The following is a 15,698-nucleotide window of genomic DNA, read 5'->3' as shown; positions in this document are numbered from 1 at the left end:
TATAAAAATGAAAATGCCAGCATTTTAGAAAGGCATACCTACCTGCATTGCTAAACATTTTGTTCTTCACTATAACTTGGTATGTGTTTAGTGCTTCAGCATACATTTCATTAGCTGAATACTGACTGGCCAAATTGAAAAGAACCTAAAGAAATTTTTAAAAAGAATACATATGATAACCATTATTATCTTATAACAAGGCTACCTACTTACATTAAGGCACCTTTTAAAAAAATAAGCTAAAATAGGAACTATTTACCAACATGATTAGGAACCAAAATAAGGAGACAAAGAATATTTTGCCTTAAAAATGAAACAGATTTTTAAAAATTCCTTGTTATATGGAATGGTTCTCTGGAAAAGGAGAGGCAAAAGGATAGAAAAGGAAACTTAAGTGATATGAAAACAAAAAATATCAATTAAAATTCATTTTTAAAAAGAATTAGAAACTTAATTTACATAAGTACCTTTAAAAAGTTATTATTTTTCAGTTTCTCTCTAAATAATATTAATGCTCACAGTCCATTTATTTTAAAGAGATTTACAGAGAATAAGTATCTGTTGATGATTGTGAAAAAGTAAGCTAAGTATTAAGTCAAGCCTTGCTTAGTAAACCATTCCCTAAGTGCAAATTAGGCACAGTCTAGAAAGACCTTCAAGGAAGCATTTTGTAAATTATTTAAGTCATTGAATAATCCTGAACTATATTTTTAGAGGTCAAAAAGAGCCAACTGAACTATGATCTATTCAAAAGCTCCTATAGAAAGTCTAAGCAACAGGGATTTCACAGCCATCAAAGATCCCATGCCTCAAGGAACCAAAGGCACCTACAGCCTTCTGCTTCCAGAGACTAAAAGATTAAAATCTTAAAATTTATTCCACATATATCCTTTCTTCCAAGTAGGTTTCATCTCTGGCCATATGAGTAAGTTATGGAGCAGGCATCAAGTATGTGTTCAGGCCAGTTCCCTGAAGATCCAATCACCACAGTTGTTATATGCCATTGAAAGATGGTAGAAGTCCTACATTAAAAGAAACTCATATCCATGAAAGATCCCAAGCTTCAGAGAGCCAGAGGCACTAGAGGGCTGTACTGAAGGAGACTTGCACAGTCTTTGAGCAGAGATATCAAAGATTCCCAGCCTCAAGGAATTAACAGTGCTTCTTCAGAGGGTTCAGGGAACAGGAGCCAAGCATTTTCTCCACATGTAGGGTATTTTGTTCATAGCCCTTGTCTGCCACGATCTTAAGATGAGGTTACAGGGCTGGTGAGAAGCATGAGTTTAATCTAGTTGAACTATCCCCTCCAGCACTGGCTGTTTCTCTTTCTCTCAACTCCCACTCCTGCCCTCCTAATACAGAGATTTCAGTCTAGTTATTAATAACCCCACAAATATACTGACCTCTAATTTCATCAATCTCTAACTCTATGGAGTCCAGACTGCAATCTCTATCTTCAAGTCCACCTCAGCCACACACAGGGATACTCACATCTTAGGTTTCACCATCAAGATAACTATGATATCTCCGTGATTTAAATCTAAAATTCTTCTCTTATTATAACTTCTTATGCTTCTGTTTCTGCCTCTCCCTCCACCTCCCTACTCCTACTCTAACCATATAATTATCAAACACCTTCTGCATATCTCTATCAGGAAGTCTCAGAGGCATGTCCAAGACAGAGCTCATCTTTTCCCCCAAGCCTTCATCCCTCCTCCAAACTTTACCCTTTCTTTTGAGAGTACTATCACCCTCCCAATCATCCAGCCTGCTAACTTGTCAAGTCTTGTAAACTCTTCCTTGACAACATTCTCACATCTGTCCACTCTGTACTCAGTCTCCATTTAGTTCAGATCTTCATTACCTCTTATCTGTACTATTGCAATAGTCTCCTAATTGGTCTCTCTACCTTTTTTTTGAGGGCAATTGGGGTTAAGTGACTTGCCCAAGGTCACACGGCTAGTTTTGTGTGTGTGTGTGTGTGTGTGTGTGTGTGTGTGTGTGTGTGTGTGCTAAGTGTCTGAGGCCAGATCCGAACCCAGGTCCTCATGACTCCAGGGCTGGTGCTCTATTCACTGTGCCACCTAGCCGCCCCGGTCTCTCTACTTTTAACCTCTTCTTCTCCAACAGAGGATTTTCTCTATATAGCTGTCAAATTAATATGCCTTAAACACAGGCCTAATCAATGTCATTCCCTTATTAAAAAACAAACAAACAAAAAAACTTCAGTCATTCTTACTGCCTACTAGATAAAATACAAACTCCTTAGTCTAAAATACAAACTTCCACAATCTGGTTCTCATTTACCTTTGCAGATTTGTTCCTATTATTCTTCTTCATTAATGCTACATTACAGCCAAACTGATCCACTACCTATTCCCTAAACTTGGCATCCCACTGCATTTCTTCTTTGCATAGGATGTCTCCCAATACTTGGAATGGACTATCTAGAATGTACTTTCTCTTAACTTCTGCCACTCAGAATCTCTATCTTCCTTCAAGGCTCAACTCAGATCTACCTTTTCTATGAAGCCTGATTCTTCCCAATTTACAATATTCTCTACCTTCTCTAATTATCCTGTCTTTGTGTACATGTTGCAACCTCTACTCCCAGCCCCTACTGCATAGTAAAACATAAAAAAAGCCTTGTGTTTTTGTCTTTGTATTCCCTATGGTTAGCCCAGTGCCTTATATATAGGCACTTAAGTATTAAATTGAACAGGATACACTAAAAATAACAGACATAAACATAAAGGTAATATTTTTGGCAACTCTTCAAAATTAAACCTTCATTTTCTCAAATTTCTTATGATAAGAAAACTCTGTTTAGTGGCATAAAGTAATTTCTAACAGTGGCGCACACACATTTGGGAAAATCCACTTAGAACAAGAAGCAAGCAGTGCTGACAATCAGGCCGTTCCATCTTTTTTTCCACCCCTATTTATACAGCCTATTTTACTTGCCTTTGTTTGCTATTACTTGACAGACACAGTAACAGCTCACATAATGCAATATTGATTGTTATTTTGCAACAATGTTATTAATACACTGAACCAACCTTATAATGTTTAAAAACCCCACTCCCATGTGGCCTTAGACTTGAATTAGATGGGATCTAAGCTAACTTTCCTATATAACATTGTTTCATTTGACATTAACGACCTTTTCCACAGAACTGATTAACAAAGTCAAGTGGATTCTGCCTGCACTGTGTAATCCATGAACGATACAGAAAACAATTTAACTTCACAGATATTTCAACACTTACAGAGTAAGTTAAGTCCAAGTTGATGTTTTCAGGGGCTGTCACTTGTTCACGTTGTCTCACCAGTACTCTCTCCTTTCTTCCTGCATCTTTTGCTTTTTCTAGGGCCTTAAATAACATTATTTTTAACTGCGTTTGAATTTTTAGCAACTTATATATGACTACATGATTTTATATAGGAGAGTATATAAAGCTCCTTTTTCTTTAGGAAAAAATTTTCCTAAAGACACAAAAATTCACACAGCCTGTAGTTCAAGTCACCAATTTTTACGAGAAACAAATTGTTTATTTTCTTAACATAACTAACTAAATTTCCAAATACTTTTAAAGCCAAAAAAAAAAAAAAACCCAAACCAAAAACCTGATAAGTCAGCAGATGACTAGGACCAACATATGAGAGAAGTCCTGTTCTGGTGTAATATTTTTACTGACAACATGAAGACAATAACAGCATGCCTATCAAGTTTCAGGATGACATGAAGTAGTTGTATAGGGTAGTTGATATGTTGGATTAATGAATCAGCATTCAAAAAGATTGTAACAAGCTAGAATTATGAGCTAAATTGAACAAGATAAAGTTTATTTACTGTGGATAAATGTAATCTCTTACCCTTGGTTCAAAAAATCAATTATATAAACACAAGATGAGGGGAAAGAGACAGCCCTAAATTCATGTAGAAAAGATTTGGGGTTTGTTTTGACTGAAGATTTAAAATGAGTACTAGCACTCAGAACAGGGGAGGTGATAGTCTGTCTCATTGTATTCTATGCTGGTCAGACCAAACTTAGAAAACTGTTTAATTTGGAGTACTACATTTTAATGAAGAACATCTGGAGAACAGCATCTAGTATCATTAGGAGACTAAAATGTCATATAGAAGGAATTATAATGGAATTAGGGGTTATTTAGAGAAAATAGGGTGGGAGGAGTATCAGGGGAAGGACAAAATAAATCATGTTTAAATCTGAAAGTCTGCCAAATGAAAGAGACTTACTTTGTCTGATTCAAGAAAAGCCATTAATGGGCAGAAGCTATAAGGAATTGTATTTCTTAGAATTACAGAATTTTAGAAGTAAGGGAGAGCTCTGATGTTAACCAAAGTCTCTCATTTTATAGATGAAGAAAGAATCTGAGAGAAGTTAAATGATTGGAACCCAGGTATACTGATTCCTAATGCAGTGTTTTATTTCATCCAAAGAATGCTTCTCATTTTAATAGCAAACAACCGAATTTGCTGTTGTAATCACAAATTGTTTCTGTAGGAAAGTGATTAAACTACTAAAATTATTTAAATGTTTCCTCAAAACTGAAAACAAAAGTCCACAGGCTTTGAAAATTTTATTAGCTGCTCCTGTAGCTCATAAAAAGATGGCCATTATAAAAGCTGAAAGTAGTGGAAATGAAAGCAGAGAGAATCTATGAAGACTACTCTCAGTTTTATGGAATCAACAATTTCATTTACAAAAGAAAAATTTTTACTAATACCCTGAGATACAATCAGAAATGAGATAGCAGAGTTGTGAAAGACTGGGCTTCAGAAACAGATAGACAGGCAGACCAACCAACAAAAAGGCAGCAGTTCCTTTTAGGCTTTAGAAAGCAAGTATCTAAGGCTCTATCTTCAGTAAAGCATTAAATCCAGTCAGACAATGAAGAAAAAAATTCTCAAATGTCTTGACAAATTGGCCAAATTAGTCTTAATATCACAGCCTCAGAGAAAGATTTACAATCCAATTTTGGAAGTCTTTTAAAGTAAAAGAACAATATTCTGTCTACATTCTCATAAATTATACAATCAATTAAGATTTAGCAATTAACCTAAGAGTCAATGAACTTACCAATTTTAAGTCTCCACAACTGTTGGCAATACAGCTTTCTTCTACCAACTCATTTACTTTTTTTTCTAATTGTCTAATCTTTTCTTCTGGACTGAAATTAAATTTTACAAGCTATTATTTAAAGCATTAAATTACTCAAAATATTAATTTTTAATAGATTTTGACACTATCTTTGTGAAAATTTAAGAAAACTCCATTACCATTACACAATTTTACACAATTTATTCTTATTTCAGATCTTGTGGCAAATGAAAAAATGGCCACTATAGACAAAAAAGTTACATCCTTTGACAAGCAGAACTGAAGTCCACATCATTTGTTAAAAAAATTCTAAAACACTCATTACCAGAAAGAAGCTTCATGTGAAATTGAATTTCTAACTGCATAAAGGAATTTAAAGAAACAGGTTCTAGAAGTACAAAATCATAATCTGAAAAGGCTAGAATCAATAAGATAACTGTGATAGCTGTGTCATTTCAAAGTCATTTCTCAAAATAACAAAATTAACTCTTTCCAATATAATTTTCTTTAAGTAAGACAGATCACTATGTTTACCACTCCATGTATAACAACTCCTAAATGAAGTTTTCTCGAATGAATGGACTGACAGATGAACCACTTGACTCCCTCACTTCACCTGGTGCCAAAAGGGCTTTTTTTTTAAGAGAGTTGTTAAAAGTGTAGTGTAATCAATTAAATCACGTTCTCTGATAAACCTTACAGTTATAATATTCAATGTAATTCATTTTCAAGGAGTTGAGGACTGTATCATGATGGATAATGGTTATTTTTAAGTTTATTATTGTAAACTATTCCCACTTTCCTAAAGACTTTGATAAATTCATTTTTGCACACTACTTGTAAGAAAGTTGAAGTTGAAAAAATGTACAAGAATGTTTTGAACACCTTGTGAACAACTAGTCTATTCTACAGATGGCCAGAAAAATGTAATACTTAAATGAAGATTTAATAACTAGAAGAATTGTCCTTATACCCAGAAGAAACAAAATGTTACTATATGGAAAACACAATAGGTTCTCCCTTTCTACAGAAGCATCTTAAAGTTATTGATCAAAAAAATTCTATTAATCAAAAAATATTCTATTGTACAATCCAAATCTTTCAGGGTTTGAAGTATAACAATTAAAAAAATATATGATCTACTAGATAGATTATTGATAACTAAACCTTGAATCCATATCAACTTCAAGAAAATTTTAGTTTTTTGTGTCTCTTTATAGAGTAACATAAAAGTTAATTAATGTTATAAGAAAATTGACTTTTCAATGTTAGTTTGACAACCTGAAATGTATAGGTTATAGTTTCACAATATTTTTGAGAGGCATTTTTAAAACCATTGTTTCATATTTATAACATCATTTTAGTCATCTGGACTTCAAAGGAAGTAGATACCAGTATTCATAAAAATTAAAATGTTTAAAAAACATCACCCAGCACACACATAGATATAATACTTAGATGGGTTTACTATAAGTTCCAATAAACAAAGACTGTGTTATGAATATTATACTGTTTCTGATTTTAAAAATACTGATGTAGCATATATTTTTTTAAAAAGCCATTCCATCCAAAAACAATAACAAATCAAACTACATACCTGTCTTCATTTTTGGCTTCTAATGGAGGAGCAGGACCTCTGGACTGGCCAAGAGGGTCAAAAGCAGAACCTAAGGAGAAATTGGAAAATTTGTATTAAATTTACAATTCATCATAATGGACCCAACAATGAGGACTTAAGTCTCCAGAATAACATCAATGGATAAATTACTTAATTTTTCTAGTTGCTATGTCAATATAAAATTTAAAAATAATAAATGTTTTGAATTTCATCATGTTTATCCATTATTTTGAGCACATAGATAAAAGGAGTCCTTAAAATACAGCATGTATTATGTGGGTTAAGATATAAAGATATTACAAGGTAACTTTTTTTAAATACCAAGAAAAATTATGAATAACTAATAAGTCTAATTTTTTAAGAACAGAATAAATTCAAATCACCAAATTAGAAGAAAAAAGAGTGAACAATCACTAGGACAAAAAAATGATCAAAAATCATGATGCACAATCCTATGCTAATAAATTTGATATCCTAAAAAAACTGATATTTTCAAAAGAGTAAAATACCAAAACTAACTAAAAAACTAGACAGACCAATCCCAGAAGAAATTAAATAAGCCCTTAAAGAATTTCTTTGCAAGAAAGGCACAGAACAGAGCCAAATTTAGAAGCAAATTTTACTTGATTTTTTAAAGAACAAGTTATCCTATGGCTGTGAATAATAGAATCTTACAATCTCTAAAAAATAGAATTTGAGTATCACCCAAAGTGCAATGAAGAGGACTGTGGTGGGCAGGAGGAGGCCATAACAAATAAAGAAAAAAGGAATTACATAGAAGTGTAAAGGATGTCCTCCAGAAATTACATGGCAAAAAGATGGGCTGGTCATATAAAAGAGCAAACAACAGTCTACATTCTCCACTGGTAACTTTGCAATGTCATGGGAAAGCAAGGAAAGACCCGTCCCCCCCAACATTAGGCTGACCTCCAAGGTCACCTTTTGGGAGGATATGAACAAGAGCATCACGAGATGGGAGGGCATGGAGGGGCTGTAATCTGTATCACTGGAGGGAATACCTACCACAAGAGATCACGGATCCATTTGAGTATTTTGAGTATGTGTTTACATGTGTATAGATACATAGAGGTGTATATGTATTATTTAGTATATTTGTTTATGTAGATACACACATATACATGCACACCATAGAGGAATACATATATACAAACAATATAAAAACTAGAGAAAATGAATTAGGAGAGATGGTATAACAAACCTCTTAAAGCTGCTTTTGTGAAACCAGCTGCCCTCACCGCTGTCATAGGGCGAGCAACTCCATCCTTGAATTAATAAAGACCATTATAAGATTATTTTATAAACAAAAGATTGATCTTATGTTAAACTGTTTAAAAGTTAAGATGAATCAGCTGTTGACTATTTGAATATTAGTAACTCTTGGCCTGATTCTCCCCTCCTTGTGCTTCACTACCCACCTGTGCAGCCAAAGAGAGAAGCCTGCCCTTACCTTCATCAAATTCTGACTCTGACAAAAAATGACCTACTCTCTATTTAACTGGAAAATTTACTTTACCTATTACTTGGCAGTTAGTGTTTATTATGTTTTCCTACAAGGCTCTGAAATTTACACAGAAAACTTGAAAGAGACAGCAGAGGAACAGTATGTCCTAGAGATTACCATGCCAGCATACTGTTGGTCCTATGCCCAACCCTCAAATCGGGTTTTATTTCTGAACACTGTATTAAATTGTCTATCAACTTGAAAGAAAATGTAAGGGAAAATATCTTCTTCATGTAAATCTAAGGAGGCCCTTCCCTCCCTTACAAATTTATACCAGTGAAATCTCTAACCTACAGATTAGAGAATTAAGCTCACTATATAAGTAACATTTTTTTTAAAAACTAATAATTTAAAATTATTATGAAAAGAAAACTTTACTGGCATTATTCTTGGTACTTTAAAAGAAAGCCACAAAATAAACAAGTCCCAAGTTACCTGAATGGCCCCTGTCATTGGCCTCCCCAATGAGGATGTCAGTGATGTTTTAGACTAGCAAACAGAAAAATTCAGTTAGTTTAAATGATTCTGAAAACATTTATCCTTAACCTTGTTTACTCATAGCAGTGAGGGCTTTAATGATAATAAAAAGGTATCAAATTCCATCTCCTTCATCATTCTGGCTCAGGCTAATTTTATATCACTCTCAACCATGACAAACAACATGGTACAGTGGAAACTATGACAAGCTTGTAGTTAGAAGATGTGGGTTCAAGCCGTGGCTCTGATGCTTGCTAAGTATGGTATCCTAACATAATTCACTTCACTTTCCTAAATCTGCTTCCTCTTCTGTAAAATGGGAATGATAACATTTGTGCTACCCAAAGGATGAGATTCTTACAAGAAAACTATCAATGTGAGCTATTGTGTACCATCAAAAAAAGCACCAAAACCCGAGTCAGTTCTAGGATCCTGAGTATGATGCCCATTCAATTTGACTTATAATAACATACCATATGTTGCAAGATCCATGGTTCCGTGGTCACTCATTTACCAAAAAGAAAAGGCTAAGGTAGGAGTTAGTGATCTTTGTGGGCAAACAATTTCTCAGAACCTTCATTTCCCCATCCATAAAACAGGAAATAATGCCTTTAGTGCCCATATCAGTGTTGTCATGAGGGTGAAATGATATAAAAGTATGCAAAACGCTTTGAAAAATTTAAAGTACTGTACAAATATCAGCTATTCTCATTATCCTATATTGTACCTACAGATCTCTTTAAGCCCTCTTTATTTTTAGGACCAAGAAAGGGACTCATAGGAGTTCAGAGTGCCATTAGACCAATCTAACATTTTTTTTTCTCAAATCTTGGCCAATTTTACCTACTCCATATGTCACATGTAGGACAGGAGCATACAGACAACTAATAATTTGAGCCATGTGGCAAAGGTCTATCAATGTATAATTTATATCTGTTTTTTTGTCTCATATAGCACTTCTAATGCTCTTGCACATAAACAAGACCCAAATATGTGATTCTGGGACACCTTCTCTGTATTTCACTTTCATGTTTAGTACTTCTTAGGTGCCTTATATTCAAAATTTCTAACATTTCATAAGGCAAAAATCAAATATCCATATAAAATAAAAGAATGAAATCTATACTGGGTTTGGGTATAATAGAAATGGGTCTAGAAAAATCAAGGGGAAAATTCTGTGATCACAGGTAGGGAAGGAAAACTAATAATAAAAACACACTCAATATAGGAATTGACCATACTTGAACTTTGACAACCTGCCAAATTGGCTGAAGGGCATATAATACAGAGAACTGATAGAGGGAGTACAACTGTACTTTGGAAAATGTCTTTGAGTGCTCATGATGCTTTTAAGGACAGAAAATAACCCCCATTGGTAAGGCCTGTACTTTAAGGGTTTAAAAAGAAAAAAGTCCACTTAATAGCTTCATTGAAATAAAACTGACCCCATATCCAGTGGCTATCGGTCGAGTTGTTGCTGTGTTGGGTATTTTGGCAGTTATCTTGAGGAAAAAAGAAAAAATAAAGTAATTTATAGAATGAATGTGTTTTTATAAACTAGGAAAACAGAATCTGTCAAGGAAATGGAAAAGAGAGGGTCATGAATAAGGACTTTTTTATATTATGTACAAGAGTTCATACATGGCTAACTTCTTAAAAATTATACTTCTTAGGTGTTCAGGCACAATCATAAAACAAGAGTAGAGGCAGATCACTCTTTTATTCTGGGACTTGGAAAATCACAAAATCTCAGAGTTGGAAGTTTCCTCAGAGGACTAGCTCAACCCATGCCTAGCTAGGAATGTGTCTCTATAGTGTCCCTGCTAAATAATCATCCGGCCTCCATTTGAGGACTTCTAGTAAAGGGAGAAGTGCAGCTAGGTGACTCAGTGGATAGAGCACTGGGCCTAGAGTCAGGAAAAACGGAATTCAAATTTTGCCTCAGACACTGACTAGCTGTGTGATGCTGGGAAAGTCACTTAGCCCTGTTTGTCTCAGTTGCTCGTCTGTAAAATGAGCTGGAGAAGGAAATGGCAAACCACTCCAAAAATCCCCCCAAAACCCAAATGGGGTCATGAAGAGCTGGACACAATTGAACAGGTAAAGGTGAACTCATCACATCCTATGGTAAATCTGTTCTACTTTTGGACAATTCTATGCCCTTCTCTACCTTCTCTACTGCTTCTGGTTCTGATTTATGAAGATTTGCTGTTGATTGTTAATGAGGAATTTATGTGAGTTATGTTCTGTTGAAAATACATGAATTCTTCTAGGCTACTTGGGATCGTTTAGTTTAGTACAATGGAATGATGCTTTAGTACATGATCTCACAATAACTTGAGGCATTAAACTGTCACATTATTCTCTACTAATAACCCATATGATTAGCAAAATAATAAAAATAAAGCATATTTTGAACAATTTGTGGTTTAGACATTTAATCTCTGTTTTGTAAAAGTGTCTGTATTTGCAAGCATGTAAACAAATCCTTCAATTTCCTGTATAACAAAATTTACTTACTGGAGGTCTCCTGCCATGACTAGTTCTCACAGCCTGCTGAAATGCTGTATCATTTTCCAATTCCTAAAATTAAAATGTATACATTTAGCATTTAACATAAATTAGGAATTGAAAAGGGGTAAAATTTAATTGCCTATCTAAAACCTTCTGTCTTTCAAAACCTTCCGTAATCTGTCTTACCCTACCCATCTAACTGTTATTTCCTATTAACTATCATATACAAACATCCTTAGTCCTATTATACAGTTTTTCTTTCTATCATTTTTGTAGCTTTGGTTTGTGCTAGTCCTCTCAATAAACATTTCCTGACTGCTAAAAGAGAAATAAAATATAAAAATGCATCTTTCCATACTGTCTAGTATGGTATTTAGTGGAAAGAATGCTGAGCTTGGAGTCACTAGACCTAGATTCAAGTGTGACATTTACTTTATGAGCCTGGACAAGACATTTAAGTTCTCAGATCCTTAACTGCATGCTTATATTACCTACATAGTCAAACTGTTCTGATAATTTAATGAGAACATTTATGGAAACTTTAGTTTTAAACATTTAGTTTTTAGTGCTTTGCAAACCTTAAGGAAATGATGTAAATAAATGTCAACTGTTATTATCAACTTTTCAAAATCTGAAGATACATAAAAGATGAATGTGCAGTTTGCTAAAATACTAGGTTAGAATGTTTTAAGAGATGATTTCATTATTTACATGCATTTTCCTTCACAAAAAAAAACCAACAGAATTTTACTATTCTCAGTGAACCACAAAATATAATGTAACTTTTCTAACACTTGAATATTAATGACTGCCTGCCTGATTATCTTTTCTCCTTGAGCTATATTTATACCCCATAGGTATTCTTTTCTCCATCCCACAGACTTATGTAGATAAAGAGTGCCCCTCAAAGTCTTAGTTTTACACAGCTTTTAAGCTCCTAAAACTTAAACGTGCAGGAAGAGTTTTGGGGGCTCCTGTATCTAGATGCAGCCATAATACTCCAGACCACCTTTCCCACTCTGCCCCATAGGTGTTCTTCTCAAGCAGGCAATACCTTCAGCCCTATAGGGCTCTTCCACCTCTTGTGGAGTTTCTTTCAGAACCTTTTCTCCCTAAAGGAAAAGCACCCAGCCAGCTTTCCTTCTTCTCTTCAAACCCAGCCCAGGCCATGAAGCCAGGATCCCCCTTCCACCTTTCCTCTACCCTGGTAAATTCCTGTCCCCTCCCCATTTCAACTCCTATTTATATGCTTTTCTCCTGCTTGAATGTAAGTTCCTTGCGGGCAGGGAATATCTTTCTGCTTGTATCTGTAACTCCAATCCTTAGCACAAGACCCGGCATGCAGTAAGCTTACTGAATGAACTATTTATCAATCTATTGATCTATCTATTCATTTGTCTTTCATTCTTTCTTTACAAATGGGTAGGCAAAGGATATAAAGATATTAATGTAAAAATTCCAATAATTGGTCTGATGTTTATCACAGAAAAAATTTAGATAATTCTGTTTGTTCTTTAAATTTTATTGAGGATACATTACATTGTTTTAGGAAAGTTACCTTATATTCTACAGAATCTAGAGTATTTAGATTCATAAACCAGCTTAAGTATAGGTTAAAAAAGCTATTAAGCTCTGTACATAAAGTTCAACATGAATCAAATAGTGACTGTTTGAATTTTAGTAGCTCTCTTCTTGGTTCTTTTTTGCACAAGTGCCACCAGTATTCCTGGTTCCAGTCAGTCTTGTCTACAACTTGTGTGTCATAAATTACGTAGACATTTACAAATTGTTAGGAAAAAAACATAAAAATAACAGAAATGATAGAAATTTCCATAGTCTGGTGCTTCTACCACTAGAAAAATTTTCTCTGGCTAATTAATTAAATTTTATTTAGCAAGATACATGAAATTATATTAGGAAAGTAACCTTATTTTCTATGGAATATAAGGAATTTGGATTTTAAATAACTGAACTGTAAGACAACTTTCTAAATTCCAATATTCACTAATGGAGAAAGAACAGATGTGGCTAATCCAGAAATTTCTATTTGACTTTCAAATGTATGACTCTTGTACTTATATTTATACTTATATTTAAATATAGTTGTCTGATGTTCTAATAATTCACTTTATTCTGATGTCTGGGAGATTTATACCACATTGCAAAGATATGACAACTCAGGAAGAATTAATAAACAGCTTTGCCCCACCTGTTACCCTACTTAAATTCTTGGTGCTAGGAATCAATCTATGTAAAACACTAATCAGAGAACAGTTTTAGTAATCTTCCTGAGGGCTAGGGAAGAAAAACACATATCAATAACCAATTAAACAGAATAGGAGCTAAGTCAATAACAACTTAAGAGTCGACTATTTTAATAGTCTTCAGAGTTTGTTTTCTTTCACATATACCATGCTTATTTTTTTTTAGTGTAACTTCCTTCCCAATTCTTATATTTATAACTAATACTTCATTTCAGAGAGAAACCACCTTTCAGAAATTCCTAAAAGATATGTAACTGCAGAACAAAGATTTCTGAATTACATTGTTTACTACAAACATTAACTTTAGGCTCTGATAACCTAAAAAGCAAATTAATTTTCCTAACTCCTTCAGAAGCTCCATAAGGAGAAAGACTATGCTTGTCAGACTAAAACAATTCCTTGCTTGATACATGTTTGTGGAACCTAATTAAATTTTGTTCATTTTTTACTTCTCAGTTATTCAAGAGATCATTATCTAAGAAGATTTTGCAGGCTTAGATCTACAAGTCACTCAGAAATTGTACAGCACTCAAGAAAACACTATCCTTCAAAATTGCTCTATGTGAGATTTCGAATTAAGATACCTCCCATGTACATTTACAGAAGATTAGTGTTGGTAAAGTGTATACATATGTGTATATGTATATATGTATGTATGTATATGTGTGTGTATCTATATACATATACATGCATGTAGGTACATATTACCTCCCTGGATAGGCTAAAGAGAAGTTGTTTGAGGGCAGGCACTATTTCATTTTGTCTTTGTATCCTCAGGGCTCTTCATATTGGTCACAGAGTAAGCACTTAATAAATGCTCCTTGACTTGACTTCATCTTTCCTCACCTAGATTAATTTAATACTCTCTTAAGAGTACTCCTATTCTGTCTATTTCCTCTCCAATCTAATATTCACATAACTTCTTAAACTTTTTTTCTAATATATTGCTGTTATCATGTCACTCTCCTACTCAGGAATCTTTAGTAGCTCTGTACTGACTACTAAATAAAATAAAATTTTCTAGACCTGGAATTCAAGGTCCTCCATAACTTACCTTCCATCTGAATTTCAATACTCTCCCTAATTTACTTCAAGTGATAGACAAATTCAATGATTATTTATCTCTCATTCTATCTCTATAACTTAGCTCACACCATCCTCAATTCATGGGACGGACCACTTAAAAGGGCCTAACCCCAGATGACATCATACTTCAAAATTTTTTCACAGCATGTCCGTCATGCAATTATCACACTCTACTGTATCAGTTATTTGGGTACGGTTTTCCTCTCCCCTTGGAGGGCACAGTCTGTGCCATTCTAACCACAGCAACCAGAATAGTTTGCACATAGCCGGCATCTGCTGAATTGGTAGCCAGTTGCTGTCTCTATTTTTCAGCCAGTCTTTATTAAGGGCCTATCTATACTGTGCTGAGATAAAAGAAGCAGCAAAGAAAAGCACCAACCACAACAACTCCTCCCCTCTCAGGAAGCTCACAGGCTAACAGGGAGACAACATGCAGACGACGACGCACAAGTAGGGTAAACTGGAGATAAGGAACAGAGAGAAGACACTGCTGGCGTCAAGAGAGGCCTCTTGCAGAAGGTGGGGTTTTAACTGAGACTTGAAGGAAGTGAAGGAAGCTGGCACAGGGAGATGAGGAGGGAGACTAGTCCAGGCATAGGGCTAGTCGGTGAATAAGCAAGGAGTGCCAGGAGGCCAGTATCACCGAATTATAGAGAATATGGAGGGGAGTAAGAAATAAGAATCTTGGAAAGGTAGGAGGGAGTCTGTTTATAAAGGGCTTTAAAGGAACAAATGGGGGCCGCCAGGTAGCACAGCGAGTAAGAGCACCGGCTCCAGTGTTGAGAAGACCTGGAGATCGAATCCCGGGCTCAGACACTTAGCACCCACCCAGAAACACCTGGCCGTGTAACCTTGAGCAAGTTAACCCCAATTGCTTAGGGGTGGCCAGTAAGAGCACCAGTTCCAGTGTCGGGATGACCTGGATCAAATCTGGGCTCAGATACTCAGCACCACACCCAGAAATAACTGGCCGTGTAACCTTGAGCAAGTTACTTAACCCCGATTGCTTTAAAAAAAAAAAAAAGAACAAATGAAGGGTCCAAGATGACACCTAGGTTGTGGGCTTGGGAAATTGGAAGGATGGTGGCACC

At 34.9% G+C, this 15,698-nt stretch overlaps 1 protein-coding gene across 6 annotated transcripts in view; it reads right to left on the bottom strand.

Moving 5' to 3' along the window:
* The window catches only part of IFT88 (intraflagellar transport 88), a 115,651-nt gene that overhangs the window by 96,242 nt on the left and 3,711 nt on the right, over positions 1-15,698 (bottom strand). For 5 of the 6 annotated variants that reach the window (XM_069080581.1, XM_069080578.1, XM_069080582.1 and 2 more), the window contains 8 exons: positions 11,264-11,326; positions 10,189-10,245; positions 8,702-8,755; positions 7,964-8,027; positions 6,724-6,793; positions 5,106-5,196; positions 3,270-3,374; positions 43-145 (listed from right to left, as the gene is read on the bottom strand). In XM_069080581.1, the coding sequence (XP_068936682.1) occupies positions 43-145; positions 3,270-3,374; positions 5,106-5,196; positions 6,724-6,793; positions 7,964-8,027; positions 8,702-8,755; positions 10,189-10,245; positions 11,264-11,326 (607 nt within the window). The remainder of the gene's footprint in view (positions 1-42; positions 146-3,269; positions 3,375-5,105; positions 5,197-6,723; positions 6,794-7,963; positions 8,028-8,701; positions 8,756-10,188; positions 10,246-11,263; positions 11,327-15,698) is intronic. The other variant, XM_069080580.1, reaches the window with a different exon arrangement.

The sequence above is a fragment of the Petaurus breviceps genome, unplaced genomic scaffold (assembly GCF_028583685.1).
Source record: "Petaurus breviceps papuanus isolate PSGF00001 unplaced genomic scaffold, PetGlider_PUasm1.0 91133, whole genome shotgun sequence".
NCBI classification, from domain to species: Eukaryota; Metazoa; Chordata; class Mammalia; order Diprotodontia; family Petauridae; genus Petaurus; species Petaurus breviceps.
The sequence above is the reverse complement of the archived record's forward strand: the minus strand, read 5'-3'. Positions and strand labels throughout refer to the sequence as shown.